General features: G+C 37.5%; 1 protein-coding gene across 1 annotated transcript; it reads right to left on the bottom strand.

The window, feature by feature from the left end:
* Positions 1-1,719: 1,719 nt before the first annotated feature.
* On the bottom strand, positions 1,720-26,908 carry LPL (lipoprotein lipase). The gene is made up of 10 exons (XM_056569275.1): positions 26,639-26,908; positions 13,045-13,223; positions 8,987-9,166; positions 8,571-8,682; positions 6,835-7,077; positions 6,395-6,637; positions 5,966-6,086; positions 4,812-4,994; positions 3,996-4,103; positions 1,720-2,329 (listed from the first exon to the last, which is right to left on the bottom strand). Coding segments are annotated over exons 1-10 (1,467 nt in total). The 5' UTR covers positions 26,736-26,908; the 3' UTR covers positions 1,720-2,328.
* Between the last annotated feature and the right edge of the window lie 680 nt (positions 26,909-27,588).

Here is a 27,588-nt window from a genome sequence, read left to right as displayed (position 1 = left end):
CTTTTACTGTTTTTTTCTCAATATGACTGCTTTCATGTCACAAGTCAATGATCTTGATGTCTCCATTCATCTACATAGATGCTTGCAGAATTCTGCTGGTTGTCAATATAGAATAGAAACACTGATGAATTCCTGTTCCACAATGCTGTATCGGTAACATAGCCTGTGTGATGTAACATTTTAGTACTATTCTTATGTGTGTTGTGTGGTCTTATGTGGCAGAACAGTTATTAGGACACCGTAGCCTGGGTATGACTGCAAACTATGCACCCCCTATAACAATGCTTCCAAATTTGTCTCCACTTTGCTGTCAGAATTCTGACCTAATGACTTAGATCAGTGTTTCTCAAGCACGATCCTCAAGTACCTGCAACAGGTTTTCAGGATTTACTTGCTCTTTCACAGGTGAAATAAGGCTGGGTTCACATATATCAGTTGTTCAGCATAGTTTCCCTCCGGTGGGCACCAAAGGGAAAATGATGCTAGAACTGATCCCATTAATTTGAATGGGACAGTTCATAATCATCCAGCATCCCAATTATGACACCGGAAGGTTGGACATGCTGAACAGCACCGGACAGGGGAACACAGCTTGTTGCGTTCCCTTGTCCAGTGCCAGAAACAATGGTTGCTGGATGCCATACAACTGATGACAATGAATGCACATTGTCATCAGTCGTGGCATCAGTTGCGTTGAGATTTAGGCTGAGTTCACCTATGCCGGATGCCGGACATATGTGAACCTAGTCTTAGTCTAGTCAGTGCAGCAGCATCACCACACTTATATCACAAGTGAAAGACTAAGGAATTCTTGAAAATATGATCTGTTGGGGGTACTTGAGGACCGCGCTTGGGAAACACTGACTTAGACCAAAGATCCAAGAAACACCCGAGCCCTCACAGTGCACCACACTCTAGTAACAGGAAACCAGAAGAATTTTGCTTTAGACATGAATAGAGGTAGAATAGGTATTGTAACTGAAAATCAGTATTACATAGAATGAAGTCATTGACAAAATAACTTAAATTGATCACTATTTTTACATTTCAAAGATTTTCTCTAGAAATCATAATAGAATATAAGAGCACTTCTTAGCCTTTTATTGTCAGGACTTTCTGTGACCACCATTTATTTACCCAGTGGTTGGGCTTGCTAAGAACCTGAGATATTTGTCATTTAGCAGGAGCTAAATCAAGGAAACCTAACTGAATGAGCTTTCAACATTACAACTGCTGATAACTGATAGCAGCAAGAGGTATCTTCTATGAACAAAGCTTAGTAAAAACAGTTGTAATCTCTTGTATTTTGGACATTTCTTATATATTTATTTTTATGCATGGATTGTTTAATACAATAAATGGGTGATGTTAGTAAATTGATGTGCTACATTAAATATTAAGTGCTACAACAATTGATTTCAGAGTAGACACATTTAGGAATGTTTTAATATACTAGTTGTGATTACTTTACTTTGTATTTTTTTCAATTTTTGCTAAAATGTTCTGCAATAAATATGTAACAACATCATCTAAAATATTCTACCTTTTCTTTAGACTAATGACAAATATAGTGGCTATTGTAACAGCAATTTAGAAGAGATATCTATACTAAGGCAAAGGAAACAATGAACCAATCCAATCAAAATGATGTTTGTACAACGCCACGTTTTATGCCAAGCATATAGTTGTGCTTGTGTGAACCAATCATGTTTTGGAGTATTTTTTTTTATGTTTTGTTTTTTTACTTACAGCATGGGCATTTAAAAAAAATTCTACATAAACAAACATTTCTATATGACACATAGCCTTTTATCTGTGGTGCTGCCCACATAGAGGTAAGATATTTCTAAATGGTAGAGATGCTAGTTGTTGAGCCCAGAATGTTGGTACAGTGCTTAAACAGGCATCAAGTTGATAGATGTCTTCAAATACAGATATGGCTTTCAAGTCATTTCAAGTGTATAGTCTGGGCTCTAGTGCATTAACAGCATGAAGATAGTATACACTGTATGGTAATACTTGTGGCTGTAAAAATATTTTCAGCAGAATATTCTCAACACACAGACAACTTGGAATGGGTGGTTGGTTACCATGAGTTGACTTTTTGTGTATAGTCCTTGGTCCTGTTATTGCTGTATGAAGAACAGTTTGTTAACTCTCGTCTATGTAGCATTGCCTAACATGAAATATCCTTTTTTTTTTTTTTTTTTTTTAAACTTCATTGCAGGTGGATATAAAGGGTTTCCATAGTGACAAATGCCATTTGAATGTTCTTCACAGCATCAATATCATTGGACGTGTGGTTCAAAGTGCTAGTTAATTTTCACATCTAAAACAGAAACAAAATTACATATTATAAGATGATTTAACATTAAGATATTGAATTGTATAATTGATTTTCTTTACATGTCATACTGTTAAATTAGAAATAAGCACAACACAAAGGTAAGTACAATATGGAGGGGAGTGTATTGATCAATAGCATATGTCTATCATATCAATCCAAAAAGTTATATTCACATACAGTAGACTTGTTGCAGACTGTATGCAACTAAAAATCAATCTCATTCATCTGAATGAGGTTGTTGGGTTAGCAAATACATGGATTTTTACTGGCTCCATTCAGACAAGGAAAGGTGCAGTGTAAATATATCCCATGTTTAGCATGGCCATGAGAAATCTGTACACAATTTACCTCTGGATCTTTATTGTCCTCAGATCCCATCAAATCTGTATCTCACAAGAAATATTTTATGCCAATGACCTATCACCTATTTTTTTTTGGTTAAGATAACCCTGGGGATGCAACACTACATTAATGGTGCCCACACATCTTAGACTATAGTTGGCCGAACCAGCTACCTTTGGCGGGTTCAGCCAACTGTCCAAGGCGACCTCTCAACTCCTCAGATGATGTTATTAGAAAGAATGGAATACTGAATTTGTATTGCCCTATTGTTCCGGGAGAGATCAATTGGCACCAGAGCAGTCCTGCTACATCTTGCCCCTCCTCATCCCATAGGCAACACATAACATTTGGTTGACAAATCAGTTATTAAAAATGAACAGCCATCTTAAGCACTGCCGTAGCTCATGGGTGGAGATTTATCAAAACTTGTGAAGAGAAAAAGTCGACCAGTTGCCCATAACACCTAATCCAATTGCTTCTTTCATCATTTCTAGGCCTCTTCAAAAATGAAAGAAGCAATCTGATTGGTTTCTATGGGCAACTGGTCAACTTTTCTCTGCACAGGTTTTGATAAATTTCCCCCTTAGGATTCTAATTTGGGAACACATAGTAGACCAGATTTACTAAAACTAAAATGTAGATAAGGAAGTACAATGGCCCTCACATACTTTGTTGAAAAATCCAATTCTCCTTTATTGCTGATACATCAAAACATCAAACCAGGCTCTGGAGGGAACAAGATAGTGTGACTGTCCAGTTATCTTGCTCCCTCCCAAGCCTGTTTTCATGTCTCTGTAAGAAATAATTGGATTTTTAAACACAGTGAGTGCTATTGTACTTCCTTATCTTCAGTTTAGCCATGTCTGAGAGGTATCCTGCTATGCAAAACAGAGAACCTGTGTTTCTGTTTATTTTGCAGCTTGAGTCCTTGAAGTGACTTCCATGGGAGAGTAAGTGGACTTTTAAAGGAGATATGGCATGCATATGTATCCCCTGTCTGCAGGATGGAGGATAAGTTTTAGATTGTGGGGGGTCCGACCACTGGGGACCCCCATAATCTCCTGCATGGGCCCCCTACTCTCCCCGGGAACGGGACATGGTGACCCCTGAACGAAGTGGTGGCCAACACACCTCCTTCATATATCTCTATGAGGGATGTTCGGCTATCTTCGGGTGCACTAAACTTACATGCCATATTCCTAATTGACAACATAATAATAGTCAAATTTGTATATCCTGTTTTACAATAATGAAATACATTTTAGTGGTAAAATTTAAAAATAGAAAACCAAAAATCTGCTCATACCAGTCTCCCCTTTTCTTGTTGGAGTGCTCATTACATCTTACAAATACCACTGCTCCCTTTCCCCGCGTAATAGTTGCTCGTTCTCCAGTTTGCGGACAGAATATTAACCTGAAATATATAATAGTATGTTTATTTATGTTGAATAAACTTGTTTTTGCCATATATTATATTCACAGTTCTGGATCGTTTCTATGACCTCAGCCACACAGATTTCAATTGTGGAACTACTGGTATGTTATTGGTATAGAAGTGATACCCAAAAGATCTGTTCAGTTATCATATAGGGACCGTGGCACATTCTTTCTTTGATACATTCAGATATTTTGTGAAATTATTGGTGCTTTCTGCTTGACCATTTTGTCAATAAAGCGCAGTGAATTAAGTAATTTTGTAACTGGTGATCAAATAGCTAAATTATCCAAAGATGGAGGTCAACTGAGAATGAAATAGGTCCCCTATTTTCATTCCAGAACTTAAATGTTAAAAGATTGATTTTCTCCAGCTATGGACAATTATGTTCTGGCCAAAAGCCTGAATAGTCAGTTCACCCAGCCCCATTAATATATAGATGGTCAATGGAATGAATATAGTGTATGGTATGTGCCATACAGACCAGACCAAAAGTAGGTTTACTGTATTGCTATGCTGACCTTTGTGAAAAACAAAATTTTTCCAGTAGTGTTTTATTATTTAGTTTAATAAGACTTTTTGAAAATACTTGAAAGACATGTTAACTATGATGCCTGAACATAAAGACTTTTATCATATTCATTGGTTTAATTTAAACAATGGTGATAGAGAAACAGTGGGACTTACTTTTTCTGCAGCTCTCCAGATTTTATCCTGATTTTCTGGACATCAAATGCATATGTTTTGAACCAGTTTGACCAGCTTAAATATGACTCGTTCTCCCATTTAATCTTCAGCATTAGCAGCTCTCCTACATCAAGTTCAGTGTAGATCAAGTAGGAATACGTCTTGTTGGTTGACATTTCCGCCCTAAGACAATAAATCATTTTGGGTTAAATTCCTATTATGTACGGCATATAAGAAATAATGCATTACCTGACTCATAATGCACAAGTATTACTCATGATCAGTTGTAATACAGACATGAAAAATGTTTAAAAAAGGTGTATGAGGTATAAAAAATGTGACTGCTATCTGCCAGAAACAGCAACACACATGTGGTACAGTATTAGAGATCTGTTATATTCAAGTCAATGCAGTAGCAGATTAAGCCAAAAAAAAAAACAAGTGGCACTATTTCTTGAAGAACGCAGTTTTTTTTTTTTATCTTTTACAACCTCTTTAAAGTAACATAAGATGATCATCATAAGATCAGTAGATTTACTTTTATAATATGACCTTTTATTTATAAATGTATATGTTATCCTGTTTATTTAAAACAAGGCACAAGATGTAAAATCACCAAACCTTCTTATTTATCTTATCCTTCTATGTGTCTTCAGGGCCTTGTATATGAGCTTATCATCAGCCAATCATACATTAACTGCAAAGTTATTGCCCAGTTTTGCTGATTTATATTTAAGATGGCCATTTTTAACAGTGTCTATTGGCAACTCCTTCATGCTTTTTTTTCATTTCACCCCTTTCTTTATTTTAAGATACTCTCTACTAGCTGTCAGCACATGGGACAGATGACAAATGATATAATAGGAAAACCAAGTGTTCCTTTTCAACTTGCATGTGCATCTTCTCTGCAATAAAGAGGAGTTGTATAGGGTGGCAAACCAGTATTATCACTGGCTTTGTACTGTAGAAGATGGGGGGGGGGGGGGGGGAGGAATAGGATATAAAATACACAACCAACTGGTAACCAATATTTTTTTTTAGATATTTTACAATTGTATAAATAACCTTTTACAAGTTTTCCATGCTCTTGGGTGACTTGATGGACATATGTGTATTTTTAACCACACTATGTAACTATGTTGCACAATACTTACAGAGTCAGAGGTCGGTTTTCACTTTCTCCCTTTGTTCCATACAATGAAACCACAAAAGGTTGGTTGGTTACAGTCAAGTTCCTGTTTGCAAAGAAGTGCACTTTCACTTGATAGTGGAATACTACAAATTCATAAAAAGAACAAGAAAAAAAAACATAAGAATTGAAATACACCTATCATCCTGGAGTAAGGACAAACATTATAGTCCTTGGTACTTTGCCTTGGTTTAGATAGTTTTGGATCTATATAAATAACTGTACACTTCAAACAATATCTTCTGGGCTGAATATGCTTTTCTAGGAAAGAAAATCCTAATGCTTCACATATTGATAAGTGTGTGGTCCATAGTGAATTGATAGGATTGACTTATGTATTACTGTGATATTACGTTGTGATATTATTAGTGTGATATCTTAATGCTTTAAGTACCTTTAAATGGCATTTGACCATTTGTTTTTAAGTACATCTTTGTACTCCTCTTTCCTCGGACCTTGTTGACTTTGTAGCCCAAAGTATTGCAGCGGTTCTTCCGGCAGCTTAGACAAAGTCCTTTATCAAAAGCTTCCTTTGAATTGCAACGATAGGCCATATTTGGTTTTTCTTCATTAAGTAGAGAGTCAATGAAAAGGTGAATGGAACGTTCATGCGAGCACTTCACAATCTGATCCATGTCTTTAAAAAAAAAAAAAAAACATATATTCTACTATTACACACTACAGATTTTTTTTTAATACACTTATAAAAGTTAAAGGAGCTATCCCAGAAACAATAATGATCACCTATTCATAGGACAAATAATGTGTCTGACTGCTTATGCCCCAGTAAGAAAACTATTAAAGTATAAAGAATATTTTTTTTTTAATTTTTACCTATAATTCCTCGAATTCCATTTTCTGCTATAAGTCGTATGGTATCTCCGATGCTGCATCCTGGTTGAAAGCTTCCACCATTAGGATAAATGTCAATATGTCCAACTGGCCTTTGAATACCAATGCTGCGGTCAGGGGTTCCTACACTGTAGGTATGTACAACATCCACAAACTCTGCATCATCAGGAGACAAAGTTACCGATGACCCTGCATATTCAAAGCTAGGACCGGCCGGATCCAAACCTGCATGGAAACATATGATGGGTTAAAGGAGCTTAAAATACCACCTAATGTGTAGTAAAATTCTGGACAGTGACATTTTTTTCTTTGTTTGGTTAGTTTATGCAAACAGACTGTTATGCCACCCTTCAGCCATTACCTACAATATTTTGGACACATATTTGAGGTTTTTACTCTTTTTCAAGCATTTTCTTCCCAAGATATCTCTTCTGGACCTTAAAAAATATCTAATAGTCTCTTGCCATATCCATCCCCTACTGCCCTTTTCAGGTATGGAACTGTAGGATTTCCTGTGCATACCCCCCACTAAACTATACACTTTTAGGCCGAGGGAAAGTTAGAAGGTCCAAACTCAAGTCAAAGCATAGCTTATAGTTTTGGATTAAAATAGCCCGCACATCTTGATTGAAGTTTATTTCCAATAAGAAAGCTTAGATGAACTAATGAAGTTACTGAATGGTTACAAAACTATCTGACTTTTTGGTTGTGTTCAAAGTGTTGTTCATCTCCCACATGTTCTCTAGAAGATACATACGGTATCAATATTCATTACATTATCAGTGATGAGCTGCAGGGGCCATATTCGAATTTGCGATATTTCGCGAATATATGGCTGAATATTTGTCCTATGTCTGTGAAATTTGCATATTCGCTATGTTTGTTCAATTTTTTTTTTCCATGCGAAAATCGTGATGAAATTGGTATAGTGTGCATGTGCGATTATATAGTGAACGGGTGGGCAACTTTCCTATTAGTTGCTAGAGGTGACAACTGTATATTTTTCATTGGCCCACAAGCTAAAAGAAAAGAGGGATCAGTGTCCTCTAGAAGTGCCGATATTCGAGAATATTTGCATATTCATATATACCAAATATTCATGTTCCACACCGACTCACACAATAAATAATATTGGAGCCTTTTTTGGACCACAAACTGGAAGCAGGGAGGGATGATCACTTTTTTTTACACAGTACAGATCATTGTTTTGATGTGCATTGAGATTAAAAAAATTATGATTTATATAGCGCTGTATTCTAAATATTTGCGAAATCGCGAAGTGCCGATATTCATGGTAAAAATCCACATTTGGAATATTCACGCTCAACACTATTCATTATCCATTAGGTACAGAAGGCGAACATAATCTGTAGCGATGTACCGAGAACATCCCCTCCTCTAGCACCTATAGCAGTGCAACTTCTTTATTATCAGGGATTAAAGACTGTGCAAAGAAACTTAATCTAGAGAAAAAAAACTACTACTACCAGGGTCTCAGGGGTGAGAACTGGGCAGCCAGAAGGGGACGGCAAAATAGCTGTTATGAAGATAGCCAAAGAGCAACATTGCCCCAACCCCCCCCCCCCCCCACACACACACACACACACTTTACTGCTGCCCTGTTTTTTTCTATAATAGTAACTGTTATTGTGTGCAATATGTGCATGTAACATGTATTATCTCAGAACATGTCGGATTGTCCTCCTAACCACTCTTACCTGTTATCCGGTTGACTTTGTTAGTTGTCAGACTACCAGCAACACCTGCTGCATGAGCACCAAGACTGTATCCCAAAATATGAATGTTACCCATTGGATAATGGAATGTTTCCTATTGGAAAAATAAAGGACAGATAATAAATGTTAAATAAGATAACAAATAATAAAGGCATTCCTTCTCGTTAGTTGTATATTTATGCTAATGCAGCATTTTAACTATAATATTTCAATATTGACATCATTAAAAATAAATATTTATCCGATATTAAGTACTGTATATCTTATGTACTTAAACTTTGTGACGTATCTATGCTTCTAACCATTTTTTATTGTTTTCTTAGATTTGTATTCCTATTCCAAAAAAACAAACAAAAAACACAATGGTAATTCTGTAATAAGCATTTGTCTTTACTTACGTCCATCCAGTCTATGAAACTTGCCACATCCTGTCCCACCAGTTGTGTATAACCAGCTGACACCGGATAGTGCTGTTGTGCCCGTTGCAGCCAGTCTACAACAATCACATTTGACTGTGGCTCTCTTTTATATAATGCATCCACCAACTTGGGAACCCAACTTTCATACATGCCAGTCACCTGTATAATAATAAACATTAAAATGCATAAGTGTGCATGTAGTGTTTGAGAGAATAATAATAAAAATAATACTGTCCACACAATTAAATACAGTTGCATCAAACCTAGTTCCTGTATTTACCCCCCAAAAATCTAAGGGGGTTGCCTCTCTCAAAAGACCTATTAGAGCATATGAGAGGGGTAACATGCACTTGTTTTTGCTTGGGACCACTGAGGACAGTGGTGGAGATTTATCAAGCTGTTTTATAGTAAAATGTTCTTTGTTGCCCATAGCAACCAATCACAGTTCAGCTTTTCCAGAGTAATATGAGAAATCAGAGCTATGGACAACAAAGAGAATCTTACTATGTGACAGCTTGAGAAATATCCCCCAGTGATTGGTGTTAGTGTCCCATGCAAAGTCAACAGGGCAGCTCTACTGGTGACTTCAAAGCCGCAGTGGCAGTGGACCAGGAGTGAGTGAAGAAGTGTGGTTTTTTTCTCTCTCCCATCCCTCTACACCTTTTTTCCCTTTGGGCCAATACAAGTGTGGCCAGATTTTAGCTGGGAGTCAATAGGGAAATATTAAATGATATTCCCACAGGAAAGTTTTTTATTTTTTTTTATTTGCTTGTTTTTGGCATTTCTTCACCTTGGTGGCATTTTAAGGCTCATGGCAACAAATTCTGAGTATGACATTTTGTTGTTTCTTTTTAAGAAATTGTGATGTTTTTCTTCCGAATCTAGGTGGAGAGCCAGCCATGTGTGCATGTATGTTGCAGTTTCCACCCCCCAAATTCTTAAATAAAAATCCTTAAATCACACAATCAAAGAACCATGGGGGAGATTTAGCAAAACCTGTCTAAAGGAAAAGTTACTGAGTCGCCCATAGCAACCAATCAGATTGCTTCTTTCATTTCTGAAAAGGCCTCTGAAAAATGAAAGAAGCGATCTTTCATCTAGACAGGTTATGATAAATCTCCCCTATGTGACTTGCAATGAGAAAAACACAGGCCTATATTATTACACACTATTTTTTGGGGAACAAATGCCACAGAAACCACATCATGGAGGAGAAAATGAGAGGGCAGTCTTTTTGCGGTGTGACTTTTTTAGGCCAAAAACAAAAAAAAAAACTGTTGTGTCTGTTTGTAGCATTAAAGAAGTGTTCCTTAGTATTCATGGCCAATGTTTGCATGGCTGTAGCCATCTTTTTTCTACTGTCATGTTGTATGGCTTTTATGTTTTGTGAAAAATAATAATGCTGCACTGTCCCCCCAAAAAATTTGTTGCTATAAAGTTACCTTGGTGTGCTGCCATTGTCAATGAACCATAATGGGATTTGCTACAGTGAGAAGCTCATGCTAATGCAGTGTAAATCTGTTATATATCTAGAAAATGTTTTTGAGACTCATCAGGCACACAGCCAAATTCTCTAACACAATTTCCAGACGCTTGTTTTTCCCATGATTTTTTTTTATATCACAGTACAGTTCCATCATAGGCACAAAATGTCTTTAGAGACCAGTATAAGTGTTATACAAGTTGTATTTATTTATTAATCATATTGGGGTTCTCTAGAGCTTGATGATAAAAATGGTTTAAGAGTAGGGTCACACATAGCGTATACGCAGAGTGAAATATCCTGCGTTTTCTCCTATGAGCAGACACATAGGGCCCTGTGTGTCTGCTCATAGGAGAATGTGCAGCGTATTTCACACAGTGTGAATGCGTATACCTATGCGTGACCCTAGCCTTAAGAGAAAATACTACACATTAAAGTAATTAGAGAGAAATTCTAGTGACATGATGTTAGCCACTACACCGTATCTTATGTGTATTTATGTGTATACCTTTATGTGTATTTTGTATTTGGCACAGTGGTGTGCACTTTTTTTGTGTGTTTTTGTATTGCAAGTGATGGGGAGTGGAAACCCCTGTTAGAGTAGAGTGAGCTTGTTAGAGTCCCATCCAAAGTAAAGTCACCTCTGTGTGGTAGATGGGGGACCTGCTTTAATCAAAAAGTGCACTTAGAGCCTCAATTTAACTTTTGTGATGAAATCTAAAGTGCTCCTGCAACATTGCAACATCTGATTTCCTACACTGATCACTGCCATGCAATAGCATGGCATTGATCAGTGTTTTTGCCACTTGACTGCTACTGCCTGGATTAGCTGCTGTATACTACAGAGAAAGTTGTGTAGTTCTTTCCAGTCTGACCACAGTGCTCTCTGCTGACACCTCTGTCTGTGTCAAGTTCTGTCTGGAGCAGAAGAGGTTCACTATTGGGATTTGCTCCTGCTCTGGACAGTTCCTGACATGAACAGAGGTGTCAGCAGAGAGCACTGTGGTCCGACTGGAAAGAACTACACACATCTCTCTGTACAAGCTGATAGGTACTGAAAAGGATAAGATTTTTATATACAAGCAATACTGGGCTTAGGCATTGTTCCCACAGAACAATTTTAGTTTTCAAATAAACCAGTAGTTTATTTCAAAACTGTGAAAGAAGAACTAACGCTACCCTTCATATTGTGTCCAGTCCTTTAGGTTAAAAGAAAATGCATCTTAAAACTCTCGAAATGAGATGAAAAGAAATCCTGAATGCTGATGTGTGGTATTCACATATGGGGTATTACATAAGCCTGCATAGATGTTCTGTTTCTATTAAAAATACGAATTATGATACTTGTTTTCTTTATTTGCAGTTTTTCTTAGTTACTCTTCTACTTTAGTGATATAAAGTAAAGTTACCTACATGTTCTTTGTCTTTAAATAGACTTTTTCCTTGAATGTTCTTATCTATGTTATCTAAACTATATATTGAACCACTTATGCCATAAAGTAATTGCAATATCTTGTACTGTATGTCAGAGACCTTGATGTATAAAAAGCCTTCAAAGGATCATCCGAGTGGAAGTAACCAATAGAGTCGGCTCAAAACTGAGGCTGGGCTTACTGTACACATACATAGACCAAGCAGGAGTGGCATTAGGCTTTTTACCTTATGTAAGCTGTAATTGTGCTCTTGTATCTGATTTTACTTGCATCTGTTTACTAAATGGGCAGTTATTTCATAGTTATCATAGAATAATAGAAATAGAAGAAATTCAAATAGCTAACTTGATCTGATGGGTCTGAATGAAATTGTATACTGCCTAAGAGTATGCCCATCCATGCTGCAAGGTATATTTTGGGGGTTCAACACTAAATCCACTTCCTCTGTGATATATACCACATTGTTGAATTCCCCCCCTAAGGCCATGTTTACACAACGGAATTTCTGAGCAAAATTTGGAAGAAAAATTCCACTCTGAATGTTTCTGCCATGGAAATTCCGATTACGGTCCCCACTAGTGTTGGGTGCAAATATTTGCATTTTTTATTTTTATCGCTATATATTCGAAATTGTGAATATTCGCTTTTTTCGCATATGCGCATATGTGAATATTCGCATATGTGAATATTCGCATATTCCTTCTTTTCATTTGTGGGCCAATTAGAATGATGCAAATACACTTGTCAGAGGTTATCAACAACATCCCTAGCAACCAATAGTAAAGTTGCTCACCCCCTCACTGTTTTCTTCCTCGAATACACGAATATGCGAATATTCACATATGCGAATATTACGAATATGCGAAATACGCGAATGTAGGATGAATATTTGTCTATATATTCGCGAAATATCGCAAATTTGGATATGGGCAATGCCGCTCATCACTAGTTCCCACTGAAAGAATGAACATCTTTATTCTTTCGGCAGAATCCGCTCAGAAATGTTTTTCAGGCAGACATTCTCCGCATTCTCCGCATGTGAGCATAGTCTGATTGTGTCACAAACCTAAAGGCCAGAATATTACATAATATATATGAGCACAAGAGAAATGTACACTTACAGTCCATCCATGGATTACTACGAAGGTTTTGGTTGTATGGTTAAAATGACAGTTTTCCACACTATTGTCTTGGCCTGGGATGAGATAACAAGTATCCTCATCTGGTTCTTCTGGAGTCCGAAGGGAAAATTTGCTCTCAATGTCTTTGAAATCAGTTTTCTTCCAGACAGAATTGATTGCTGTGAAGGAAGCAGAGGTGTGAACATGAATATGACCATCTTGTTTATCTGTATCATTCTTATCTAGGGAGATACCATGTACAGATTCGATCTGAGAATTGTCTGTAAATGTACAAGCTTCTGTAACCTGACAATGTCACTGTATCTTTGTGCACTGCGATAACTCACTTGGTAGGTTTACCTTTAGTTTTATAGAAAGTCACAGATAACACAGCGTTTCATTACACTGACCTGTGCCCAAATGAAAACGGTCTACCATATCTATAGTGAACAGGGCGGGCTTCTAGATCAGGAATTCATCGGCGCTGACCGGGAGAAGGACATCAGACAGGTAGGATACCTTGACAGAGGATTTTATTGTGGATATTGCAACGCGTTTCACCACACATGCATGGTGAAACGCGTTGCAATATCCACAATAAAATCCTCTGTCAAGGTATCCTACCTGTCTGATGTCTTTCTCCTGGTCAGCGCCGATGAATTCCTGAACTAGAAGCCCGCCCTGTTCACCATTGTCTCACATCAGGAAGGCTGCAGACCCGGATCATTTTCTACGGTATCACCATTGTTGTGTATGGGCTACACAACTATGTCGGGTGAGCAGTGATTTTTCCCCCTACCCTCCCCCTACATTGTAGTGATTTTACTCCACAAGGAGCACCTCCGTCTTTTCTCTTTCCTCTACCATATCTATAGGTCCTTGATGTTAGCTTTCTACATAAAGTACATAAAGCAATACTTATGGTAGAGCTGTGTTACTGACAGCTTCATGTACAAAAAGAAATTCCAGAAATCAGTTCCACATATGTGCAGGTGAGGTATAAGCAGCTATTTGCTTAATATTTTGACATTTATTCAATTTGCTATGTACAGTATGTAAGTGATGTTTGTCAATAGCTTCCGGAAGATTCTTAGTAGATTCACACACAATAATGGAATAAAGATCTAAAAGTGCGACATTGCATAAGACTTATACGTTGCATATGAGTCAACAATTAATAATTTTATGGGGTGAAATACAGGCAGACAGTACAGAATTATTCTCCCCTAGAAGCAACGAACCCAATACAATGCTTGTAGAGAAAAGCTCTGAACATACGCATTTCCATATAATTCAACAGAAAAATACTATGGGGGGGGGGGAATTAATCATGGCTGTGAAAACATTTACACCATAAAAGCTGGAGTAGATATGAACATCTGGCATGTGTACAGTGAAAGAAATGCACCAAATCTATTAAGATGATGAGCCTATTAATACATCGGGTGCATCTCACTCCAGCAGACTTGATCTAAAGACCAGCATGTGATAAATCCCCCCTTAGGGTCTATTCACACGACAGAGTTTCCACTTGCAGAACTCCACCTCAAATTAAAGCCCATAGATTTCTATGGGATTCTGCACTCATGCACACTTCTAAATTCCCACTTGTGGAATTCCGCAAGTGGAAATTCAGAAGTGTGAATGGAGTGCGGAATCCCATAGAAGTCTAAAGGCTTTAATTTAAAGGGGTACTCCAGTGGAAAACTTTTTTTAATCAACTGGTACCAGAAAGTTAAACAGATTTGTAAATTACTTCTATTAAAAAATCTTAATCCTTCCAGTACTTATCAGCTGCTGAATACTACAGAGGAAATTCTTTTCATTTTGGAACACAGTGCTCTCTGTTGACATCTCTGTCCATAGCAGCATATGTTTTCTATGGGGATTTTCTCCTACTCTGGACAGTTCTTAAAATGGACAGAGGTGTCAGCAGAGAGCACTGTGGCAAATTATGACGCAGAATATATTGCCATATATGAGGGCCAGCACTGTCCACACACTCCTAGCACTGATTGATTCCTAGCACCAGTCGTCCTCAGGATCTCTGTCCGAAATATTTCCGGGCAGAGACTTTGTCTTGTAAATTCAACCTAGCTTCCCATATGGCATCATTTTTTATTTATTTTTTTCACTACAGATGTTGCACTTAATCTCCAAATGTGTGGCACACATATTTTGTTCCTGATCTGCATTAGACTTCATTATTTGCATTGCACTGTGACAAATACGGCAAGTATCAACATTACCATTTGGGACAATAGATTCAGTATGTGCAAAAATGATATAAAATGCTAAAAACATAAATTGAATGCTACTATTTATTATAGTTATCTAAATGATTTGGTAACTACTGTTAGAATGAAAGCCTGTAGTTACTATTACATGCTGCACAAGTGTTCCATAGGCACAAATAGCTGAAGCTGTCTTGCAGAACAGTTAATATGTCACTAAGTGAAGCAATATGTACACTAAAACTCTGATAAGGCAATATAGATGGGAAAAGGGAAATGCCGGACGGCATTCTTCTCTACAGTTTAATGTAAAACATTGGCTATATTGATGATCTTTCTGATACGTTAATATATTGTAGGCTCCTTCTGCACTGACAATATACAGATTTATTCCTAGAAGACACTGTGGCACTCTCTATTACACGTACATTTCACAGGACATCCTGGGCAATTATCCTACTGGGTTTTGTTTAGAAAAGTCAAGCCTTCCAACACAGAGATCCATTGTTTCCAGTCTGTTAGCATTTTTACCCAGAGAAACATTACTTATAGCTCCTGGGTCCCAATGAAAAATCTGAAACAGACCCCTCCCCCCCAACTCCCCACCCCCGCATGTACCATATTACTGTTGTTTTCTTATGTATCAGGGTGAATTCACACCACATTTTTGTAATACAGTTCCCGTATCAGGTTTTTGATAAAAGACGGATTCCTCAAAACCTGACTAAACTGTATCAAAAAGTGTGTAAAAATTTTTACCCATATATGGTTGAAAGCCGTATACGGTTTGAAAAATGATGTCCGGTTGCATCCGTTTTTTAAGAAAAAAAAGTATACGTTTTTAACTTTTCACTCCATTTTGAATAAAATTTAATTTGTTTGATTGAAATTCCAAGAAAAAAATACTGTGCAAAGTCAAAATCCGTATGGTGAAAACCTGATGGAACCTTACGCACATACAGTTCTGTACGGTTCACATTGACTCCCATGTTAAAAAAAAAAAAAAACATACATGGTTTAATACAGTTTTTTACCCGGGCCAAAAACTGTGGTAGACTACGGTTTTGGGTACACGTAAAAAATTGGACAAAACCGTATGGGATACAAAATGGACTAAACTGGATGATGTGTTTGACATACGGTTTACTATGTTAAGTCAATGCATACAGTTTTCTATACAGTTCAATGCGGTTTTTAACTTGAAACCGTATACGGGAACTGTATGGCAAAAATGTGGTGTGCATGCACCCTTACAGAGGTTTTTGTGTCCACACAGGCGCCATGGCTCAGGTGCAATTGCTGCCTCTGTACCCCTTATATCTACACCTCTAAATATACTACACTAATGGTGCTTACCTGTAAAACAAAACTAATATAAAGTTGCAACAAACCTTACATAGATAGTTACGTTTCCTATCTATGTGATTTTAGGCTCATGTGTATCTATGAAATGTTGGCAGGTTTCTTCATCTTGCGGAAGTTACTAGTCTTATCTCTTGAACCTTTTGAACTTTCAGGAGCTGATTCAGCAGCACACATCCAGTGCATGTAGTGAGTACATGTACCTTTATGTAACCTTTATCGTGCAGCCGAGCATATCCCCAACACGTGACCACAAAACCACTGAATGCTATTATAACTGGTAATATGGGAAGCATAAGGAGGTCCCGCATGGTTGTAATATCATTTTCCATGTGGTCCTTAGAAGGTTAACTGTTTAGAACTATGCATTTAGCTCGAGTGCTATCTCTATAGTCGTAAAGTACTTCACACCTAGGTAGGAATATTAATAAGGCTTAATCTGTGTGGACACATCGGTTAATAGTAAAAAGCTTTTCCATGAATAGTAAATTAAAGGACCATCAAAAAATAAAGATATTTTTAATATTAAAAAAAACATATCATTCTCTTTATATCTGCTTCTGGGAAAGCTGGATGATAACCAAAATGGGCACTACTATATGGCCAAGTGGGGAATCTCTAACTGAATAACAAGAAACATTTTCCATTCAGAGGTTGGTGGCATAATCAATTGGTAATAGCAGCCATTTAGGTTGTCACCCAGCTTGCATAGAAACAGATATGACAAAAAAAGTTTCTGAATGGAATTTATTAGTTTCACCGAACTTGACATCTCAATAGTTGGCCATTTATGCGTCTGTATAACAGCTAGAAATCCTGGTCCAATGGTGAGTCTAATGACCTACACTGACTATCTATATAGATTCCTATGATACGGTCAGGTAGGGGCATTAGACCCACAATGGGGCTTAGATTTGTGGCCATAATATGGGAGCAAAGATGTCCAGATAATTAACCTAAATAATTAGCTGAATGCCACTGTATATAGGGTGCATTCACGTCTAGGATTTGTGAATCCAGCAGCCAGTTGCTAACTATTTTCATGAGCTGGCCAGAGTCAAGCTTGGCTCATTTTGCGACCGTATCTGGTTTTTGAAGTGGACTGAAAAGAGCAGCAGACAAAATTTTTCAGTTCGTTTAAAAACATGGATTAACTGCGGATCTCACCCCAATACATAGAAGGAGGTGAAAACCACAAATCCATAACATTATAAGCGGCTGTGGCTCCAAATCTGCAGGGAAATTCACATTTGTTTTGACCCTTGTGGCTTCAAACAAAGGAGAAATATTTTGTTCTCTAGGCCGCAGTATGGCAGCAGCTACATTAAAAATATTTATCATTTTTCTAACTCACTGAAGTGCTGCCCTCTCAACACTGCTGCCCTAGGCAAAGGCCTACATGTGCCTAATGGCAAACACAGCCCTGGTCCTAGAGTAGCTGAAAATAAATGTAAGTTTCCAGACACGGGTAATAAGGTTTGTAATATTTGGTAGACTGCAAACCCACTCTGGTATTCTCTGGTTCCCCACATGCCTTGGTTTATTCCACAGTTTTAGCATTCCTTTCCACGGTTTGTATCTTCTTTCTGAAAATATGCATAGTTGCCGAGTACAAATGGCTTTTGGAGATAAAGTGCATTTAACTTGGCAGAGCTATTTCTCCTGAGGCTTACTTTCCAAGAACTGCTTGCTTTTCTGCCTTACAATGGAATGATCCCGTTAATCAAATATTGTTGACACTGTCTAAGAACATTAACATGAGAATATTGTGAGAACACGGAAAGTTTCCTACACTCCTTGTGACAGGATATGTTATATTCCATGAAGTAGTACTGAAATCAAGCAAACAGCCCATGATACACTGTAGCAGCTGACTACAGGAACGTAACATGGTTAAGTAGCTGTAACCCTAAAAGTGCCATTAAACTGTCGTCTGCTTTACAAGGGGTGATATACAGCCTCTAATGCAAGGTTCATTAGTACTCTATATGACCTCTGACTCTCCCTTTCTACTTCTACTAAATGAAAGCATTCTTTATAACAGCCGAAAAACCAAAGGCTAAAATTTTATAAGGTGTGAACATGTTTCTTTATCATGAGGCTGACAATGAGTGATCGAATATACGGTGTGCTCTAGTCGGACTGTATTGATAGTACACAAATATAAAATCTATTGCATGTGCATACAGTATATAATAGTTCATTTACAAGGAAAAGTTCTAAGTTAGGTCATGTTCACACATGACGGAAAATCTTTATTTTGAACGTGTCCCTAAATGGGCACTGTCAGATTCAAAAACTTTTTATATGTTGTACATTTTGGCAAAACATTAACTATTCTAATATACTTCATAAGAATTTTATTTACTTGTTGTAAAAATCATGGCTTATAATAAAAAAAATAAAAAAAACACCACTAGAAGTCCTCATACCATCCAGAACATAATCCTGTCCGGATGCAGCATTATATTTGTCCAAGCTGAAGCACAGACATAAACAAATACCAGTAGGGGAGGGTGGGATTAGCACTTCTCTGTGCTCACTCCTGTCCTATCAGACTGCAGCATGAAAACAGAAAGGAAGGGGTTACAGAGCGGCCTGAAGTGATTTGATGAAGAGACCCAGCACTGCGCAGCAGACTCAGAGAGGAAGATGAGTCACGTAGAGTGAGGACATGCCCCCTCCAGAGCACAGAATGACAAACCAAGTGAGCAAGAGAAAGAAGGTACTTATGTGAGAAATATAGGTGCTTGACACATAAAAATTGTATAAACATGATCAGGTAGGTAGTAGGTACTCAGTAGCAGGTACTCTTTAACTTTACAGGATGATGGGTGTGAATGTAAAAATATACAATATATATATATATATATATATATATATATGGAAGTAGGAAGAGCAGCACAATCTAGGTTGAAGACAGCGGGTGCAGGCAGTAGGAAGGTCCTGGGTCAGGGGTCCTATAGATATCCATACCACAAAAGAAGACAGCAGCACTCCAGCAGATAAAGGTGAAAAAGGTTTATTGACCCAACATGAAGGAACAACGTTTCAACTGCCCAATTGCAGTCTTTCTCAAGAAAGACTGCAATTGTGCAGTTGAAACGTTGTTCCTTGATGTTGGGTCAATGAACCTTTTTCACCTTTATCTACTGGAGTGCTGCGGTCTTCGTTTGTGGTGTGTATATATATATATATATATATATATATATATATACATATATATATTATAAAACACAAGAGAGAAAAAGGCGCGCACCTAGTGCGGAATAGGAATAAGGAAAAGAGCCGTGAGGATGGCCCCTTACCTTACGATGTTATGCTGAGAGCATAACATCTAATGTAGCATATAGTAGAGATAGCAGCTTCTAAGTCCCTCCGGTCGTCTGGTGCAGGAAACCGGTAACATCAAACACAAGTAGGATAGCAAAAACTTCCAAAAAAACAGGATGTAAAATAGGGCGCTCAGCGCTCTATTTTACATCCCGTTTTTTGGGAAGTTATTCCTATCCTACTTGTACATATATATATATATATATATATATATATATATAATCACAGTTTGGAAACATAGTCTAAACATGGCCATTATTCGCCAGGTATTTCTGTTAGCACACAACTTGTTGCCTTGTATGTTATGTCTCTGATCCTAATTCTCAATCATGGTAAGGTGGCAAATAATGAATTAAATAAAATAACAAATGTTAAGATTATCAGGGTCAATTGAGATCACAGTGATCAGATATATCAAACAAATGTTGATCCAGTGAATGTTGTATTTACGTGTGTGCATGTGGTAATATTTGAATTGATAGATATACTGTTTGCAATTCCTGAAATTACGAAAGACATCAAATAACCTCAGGACAGCTAGTAGATAAAGATCTAACCTTCACAGTTCCTAGATTTCTCTTTTGCCATCCAATATTTATCTAATTGAATTAACTGTCTGTGTATCCAAAATGATGGGGCACATTTCTTCCTTATATGACAGGTCTGACCTGAATGTGCCCTGTGCTATTTAACAGATGTAGATTTTATCTACATGAGCAATTGTTGGTAGCACAACATCACTTGGAAATTGTCCTTGAGCACTTTTATAGGGCTAATACACAATGCTTTATCACAGATCCATAATACAACAATGCAGCCTATACTGGACAGCAGTATGGCTTTATACAGTGGACACAGCGATTTTCCCTTGCAGATTCATTCCGAATATGTGAGAAGAAATATGAATATCATATTAAGCTACATTCACACAATATGTGAAAATGAGTCGGTGGAACAACCCTAAAATCCACACCAAAAATCTGCTGTGAAATCTGCATTTATTCTGTGATTGATTTGGGTGAAGGTCTTTACAGCTGATTTTACTCAATTGCAGTGAGAGAAAGCATAAAAATTGTCAACAGTTCTCCAGACTCCTTAAAGGAGTACTCCGGTGGAAACTTTTTTTTTATTTTTTAAATCAAATGTTGCCAGAAAGTTAAACAGATTTGTAAATTACTTCTATTAAAAAATCTTAATCCTTCCAGTACTTATTAGCTGCTGAATACTACAGAGGAAATTATTTTCTTTTTGGAACACAGTGCTCTCTGCTGAATCATGAGCCCAGTGTTCTCTGCTGACATCTCTGTCCATTTTAGGAACTGTCCAGAGCAGCATATGTTTGCTGTGGGGATTTTCTCCTACTCTAGACAGTTCTTAAAATGGACAGAGATGTCAGCAGAGAGCACTGTGGTCATGATGTCAGCAGAGAGCTCTGTGTTCCAAAAAGAAAAGAATATCCTCTGTAGTATTCAGCAAATAATAAGTACTGGAAGGATTAAGATTTTTTAATATAAGTAATTTACAAATCTATTTAACTTTCTGGCACCAGTTGATTTAAAAAAAAAAAAATAAAGTTTTCCACCGGGGTACCCCTTTAAAGGATTTTTGTACTTGGTTGCAGAATTTTGGTGTGGAGTGCTCATATAAAATTTGACAACAGATATGTTAGGTGTAAATCCACTCTAAGACTTGTGTAGTGTTTACAAGAAACACAATTTTTCTATGGCCATTTCTCAGGCTACAAAAGTCTTTCTCCAGTTATTTTTTAACCTTTTGGGACATTTTTATGCCTTATTTAGACTTGTTCTTTCAGCCGTTTTATACCTAGGGTTATGATTTATTTTGGGCTACAGCAAAAGCTGTACTTTGGCGCTTACACAACAAAATGAAAGACCCCAAAACAATTGCCTGCAATAATTATGGTTCCAAAATTTTTTTTGTCCAAAGAAAACCATTTTCCCCAGTGAATTCAATAGAATCCTATGGGGAAAAAAAAACATCAGTTTTTGGGGGGGGCATTACCAACTCCACAATACTTAGGGTATGTTCATACTGAAGAATTGGCGTGCAATTCCATGGGTGGAATTGCGTGTTGGAATTCCGAGGTGTGAACCCCTTAGATTAGTGTGAATGGGTCTTTTGCGGACCTTTTTACACTGCGGATTTTCACTGTTCAATTTTTGCACGGAGTTCCGTGACCCCTTCATTTCCGTCAATGGTGACGGCACAGGGCTGCTGCCAGATGGAATCTCCGCTCATGGAATTTTGCGACCAGAGATTCTGTTCACATTACTTAATGTGAACATACCCTAATGTGGAGTTGGTTATGCCATATTGGTAATGTGGCTTCACATTACCAACCCAATAAGCTACTATGCACATGGCTTTGCTGTGTACATGAACCTTATAGTCTCCAGATTCAGTCATATTGGTTATATTCCCAAAAACATCCTTAATCTTTGTCATACAGTCTAATACAAACACCTTCCAGCAAATGGATTATCTTACAAAAACCCTTCTTTAGTCACAATTCATTAGAAGTACATTACATTTGTAACCGGCTTTTAATGAACTATCAATAAAGATAGATTTTTTTTAAGCTAATCCAAGTGCTGGAAAGAGTTTGTACATTTTGGACCATTGCTGATCTACAGATTTCCTTGTGCTGGCATTAGACTTGAAGACATCGGAGGAGCTGTAAACACCAGTAGTTTATGATATTGTGTACCTAATCTGTATGTGTTTATTCGAATTATTCCCTGGTGAGTATGAATAAACATGGAGTACTCTTCAGTGTATATCAATATTTACCTTCTACAAATCCTTTAACTACGACTGCCTGATGAGTTGTAATGTTTTATTCATAACTTACATTACCTCAGCATTTTACTGCGTGATATTTTTCTGCAGCGGCAAAATACATTAGTTTATCTGTATATTTGTTTGCATTTTTCATCTATAGCTTTAGGCTTGGGTCACCTGGCTGCTTTGGTTTCATACAACTCTCTCGATCAAAAAATGTATATCTGTAGCTTGCTGTTACATTAAATGGGCACTGTCATCAACATTTTTTTTTTTTTGATATGTTGTAGTACCATTTTTGCATTGATAGGACTTATTGATCACTTTTTATTCATTTTTAAATGATATAAAAAGTGACCAAAAATGCACTATTTTAGACTTTGGAATTTTTTTGCGCGTACGCCATTGACCGAGCGGTTTAATTAACGATATATTTTTATAATTCGGACATTTCCGCACGCGGTGATACCATATATGTTTATTTTTATTTACACTGTGTTTTTTTTTTTATGGGAAAAGGGGGTGATTCAAACTTTTAATAGGGGAGGGGTTAAATGATATTCATTCACTTTTTTTTCCACTTTTTTTTTGCAGTGTTATAGCTCCCATAGGGACCTGCACACACTGATCTTTATCATTGATCACTGGTTTCTCATAGGAAACCAGTGATCGATGATTCTGCCGCTTGACTGCTCATGCCTGGATCTCAGGCACTGAGCAGTCATTCGGCGATCGGACAGCGAGGAGGCAGGTAGGGGCCCTCCCACTGTCCTGTAAGCTGTTCGGGATGCCACGATTTCGCCGCAGCTATCCCGAACAGCCCACTGAGTTAACCGGCAGCTTTTACTTTCGCTATTAGCGGCGGTTCCCGGCTTCACTATGACGCCGGGCCCGCTGTGATATGATGCGGGGTTACCGTGTAGCCCTGCATTATATCATGGGAGCAGGACCAAGGACGTACCTGTACGTCCTTGGTCCTTAAGGGGTTAAGGGTGCGATCTTGCTGACAGTTGCCAATTGCATTTAATATTTGACACAACTATTAAATGCTTAAAAAAAGCAGGTATGTTGCAAGCAGATAACGTATGTTGAAGTCTATGGTGGCAAAGTCATGTGCGAACTAGTGTAGTGTCATAGTTGCGTTAGCTCATGTGATCACATTCTCAGGCAGTACTTGTGATGTTGCCATGCAGCATTGCAATCTTCATGTTTCATAACTAAAGTCACCTTGTAGCCTATGATCATGAGTAGGTCTGTTTACATCTCTATCATGGTTTCTATTCAGGACTAGTGTTGAGCACAAATATTCGTAATGCTAATTTTTATCTCGAATAACGTCACTTCGCGATTTCACGAATATTGAAAATATAGTGCTATATATTTGTAATGACGAGTATCCATTTTTTTTTGTTTTTCTCACATGCAAATTGCAAATTTTATGAGAAAAAAAAGTGAACGAACATAGAGAATATGTGAATTTCGCGAACATAGGACAAATATTCATCAATATATTCGAGAAATATCGCGAATTCAAATATGACCCCTGTCGCTCATCACTATTCATGACAGATACAGCATTTAGCAATGTCCACATTTTTTTTAGCCTTTGCAGATGTTTTTATAATCACACACAGTTTTTTCTTCCTTTTTCTTCCTTTTTTTTGCAGTTTCATTCTTAAAATAAGGCTTAAAAAAACAGTGAACATAACCTTTGATAGACCCTACTGATAATAGTGTCTGTTGGGTTCCGACATGCTAAAAGGAATAGTGCATTAGTAAGTGTAAGGCTAGGTTCACACAGCTGTCTGCATCCGACCTGCTAAGGGGCTAATCAGCTCTTTTTTTCTTGTGTCGATCCAACGCTGAAATGAGTCGGATGCAAACGGCTCTGTTGAGTCCCGACTGACCCCATTCCCTTGCATGGGGCCCATCGGTGATCAGGGATTTTTACAGGAATTAAGCAGAGAAAAAAATTGTGCTTGCACCATTTTTTTTCTCCGCTAAACTTGACGGAACTGCCGACGGAGCTCCACCTAATGGAGCCCCATGCAGTGTGAATGAGGCCTTATTCTTCCAATCAAATTTGATGGATTCTGCTATAAAGCCTCAAGAGCAGGTGTGAACCAATCCTTACATGGTGCTATAAACTTGTGACTGTGACTTTAGCTACTGTAAATACAATACACTATCTTCACTCTGACAGCCACTCATTTATATTACAGTAGACTGCAAGTAAAATATTTGCCAATGACTCACGCCTAGAAACATACGAGTTACAGAGTGAGTTGAAGAAATGAACAGTACATAGGCTCTAGGACTGGGAAATCTTTGTAACAGTTGCTCACATGACAATAGCTGCCAAGAGCAGCGAGGATAGGAGATTCTTGGACTAGCCCACTCATGCTGTTCTCTGTGAACCAATCACACAGTCAGTAGAGGGGGTGTGTGACGCCGGGTGGAGTCACAATGACCTTGTATTGGGTTAAAAGCATTTGAAGACTGAGCTTGAGAAAGGTAACCATCGGTCAAATGCTTTTTTTCCGCCTGTCATTCAAACAGCCCTCCTGATCTCCTGTAGTGTTTACTATTTCCTTCATAAAGGGGATTATCAGGGGGACCAGTAGAATACGTCTAGTCACAGTAAAACAAACACTGATTTTCAGCTTTTTAAGGATCATTTCAAAGTTATTTAAAGTATAAATATTAAGTAAAAATATTGCAATTATTTACCTGACACCTTTATATGAATTGGCAAGGTCCCCTCTCCCTGTACATTGTCTCATTTATTTAATGATAGTTTTCCTTTTTGTATGTTATATCTTTGACACTATATATTATTAATATTGTTATTATTATGTTTTTTTATTATTATATTTATTATTATTATTATTTCTACATTCATTAAACACAGTTTCCCCAATAAACTGAAAAATAGTAAATCTGAAGAAACCCCAGTCTCTGGGATATTGTTTTAATTTGAAAACATCCGTGGATTGACTGTCTGTGTAACCCTTTGTCTGCCAATCTGTTACATATATTACGTTACCGCAAGTGCATATATAAGTTTTTGTTTATTTTTTTTGGACGGGTGATGAGTATAGCATTAGAGTACATAGGCAGCAGATTTGTTGCAGACATTGAAGAATGTATTCCATATATCCTAGTGTGGATGCTTCTGCAGCATGTGCGTAGATTTCTGCAAACCCCATCCAGAGGAATAAGACGTGTGCAGAAACTTCAGCTAGAAATCTTCCCAGTGTGACTTTATCATATGATAATAAACTATCTTTGAGTCTTAAATGAGTATGCAGAAAGATCAGAATGTCTTAGGATACTCTCAGCAATAGATGCAGAGTACTTTCTATGAGTTCCATATGTTGGCATCGGCGTGCCAAGAATTCTGGCATAATCCTTCCTTTTTGGAAATACAATTAGCAATGCAGTCATTTGTACTGCCAGTACAAGAGGAATGAAGTATATTCAGCTGCACAGCAGGGTGCGCAAATATACTTCTTCCATTCACATAGAGATAGAGTTTGTGTTAGTGTGTATTGCCACGTAAAGTATCCTACGCATATTTGATGCTGCAGATTTTAATGTAAACTAAATGATTAAACACAGCTTCAAATCTGCAGCATCAAATCTGAGCTGCATACTGTACTTGTGAGTAGACCCATAAGGAATTAAATATTGGCATTTGTAATAGTAAATATGAATTTATGAACAATTAATGTAAATATGCATTTATGAACAATTATTGTATCATACAGCATTGTGCATGTACAGATTAAGGAAGATTGAATTACTTAATATCCAATTCACACATGTAGCATAAAAGGAAATGTATAAGATGGTAGACTTACTTGTAGTAGCAGGCAACCCAGTAGTGGCTAAGACTTTGTAGCAAGCCAACATACAGTGCATCCATATAAGCAGTGCAAGGACTTCTCCACTTCTCATGGTTTTTATACCCTTTGCCTAAAATAAAATAATACCCAAATTCTTTGTCTGTGCCTAGCTCTATGCAGGGTTTTATTCAACTTTGATAAATGTTCCAATAACTACAGTGCTATGAATGGGAAAAAAAAGGCTTTTCACTAGCAGGAGGAGTCCTGAACTGCTATTGGAAGCCTGGAGTCTCCTTATGTTGTGAGAGATATGCAAATCATCACCATCCCACCAGAAGGAGGTTCTCAGGGTTACTTCCAAAGTAACTTTAAATAAGAGTGACATCAAAGTTTGCTGGAGGGGGAAAGGAGGGGGGCGGACTCTTTATGACATGGTGATGTGAAATAAAATAGAGTATACTGCACCTATAAAATAACACACACACACGTATATATATATATATATATATATATATATATATATATATATATATATGTGTGTGTTATTTTTACAATGTTTTACTTATAACACGTTGTGACATTGTAGCATTTCCTCACCTTCACGTGTTTGCTGTGATCCATAGCGACTTCAGATAACTCAGCCTGCTAGGAAATGAATGAGAGTAACCTCAAAGAGTGTAAAAAAAAAAATCGACACCTACCTTCAGGCAAGGTCATACTCTGTGTCTGAATGTCTATACTTAAAAGAGCAATACAAGACATTCTACGGACGGTGTTTCTAGGAAAATCGTTTAGAAGAGAAGAAAAGTACACTTTCAGTGAAGTTGCTGACATTCCTTGAAAGAGTTAATAAAATGTCAGCCTCCTGCCCTAGCATGCCCTACCTCTGTAAGATTGTACAGGGAAACCCCAAAGTTTCATTGCAGAACAAAAAGCTGTAGTTAGCAGCCATGCAGCACATGTGA

The sequence above is a fragment of the Hyla sarda genome, chromosome 1 (genome assembly GCF_029499605.1).
Source record: "Hyla sarda isolate aHylSar1 chromosome 1, aHylSar1.hap1, whole genome shotgun sequence".
In the NCBI taxonomy this organism is placed as follows: domain Eukaryota; kingdom Metazoa; phylum Chordata; class Amphibia; order Anura; family Hylidae; genus Hyla; species Hyla sarda.
This window is presented reverse-complemented; position numbering and strand designations above follow the sequence as displayed.

Coding starts and splice junctions, on each gene's coding strand:
- LPL (XM_056569275.1), bottom strand. CDS start 26,735: ATGAGAAGTGGAGAAGTCCTTGCACTGCTTATATGGATGCACTGTATG. Junction 8,683..8,986: donor GTTTCATAGACTGGATGGAC/GTAAGTAAAGAC, acceptor TTTTTCCAATAG/GAAACATTCCATTATCCAAT. Junction 6,638..6,834: donor TGGAATTCGAGGAATTATAG/GTAAAAATTAAA, acceptor TTTTTTTTAAAG/ACATGGATCAGATTGTGAAG.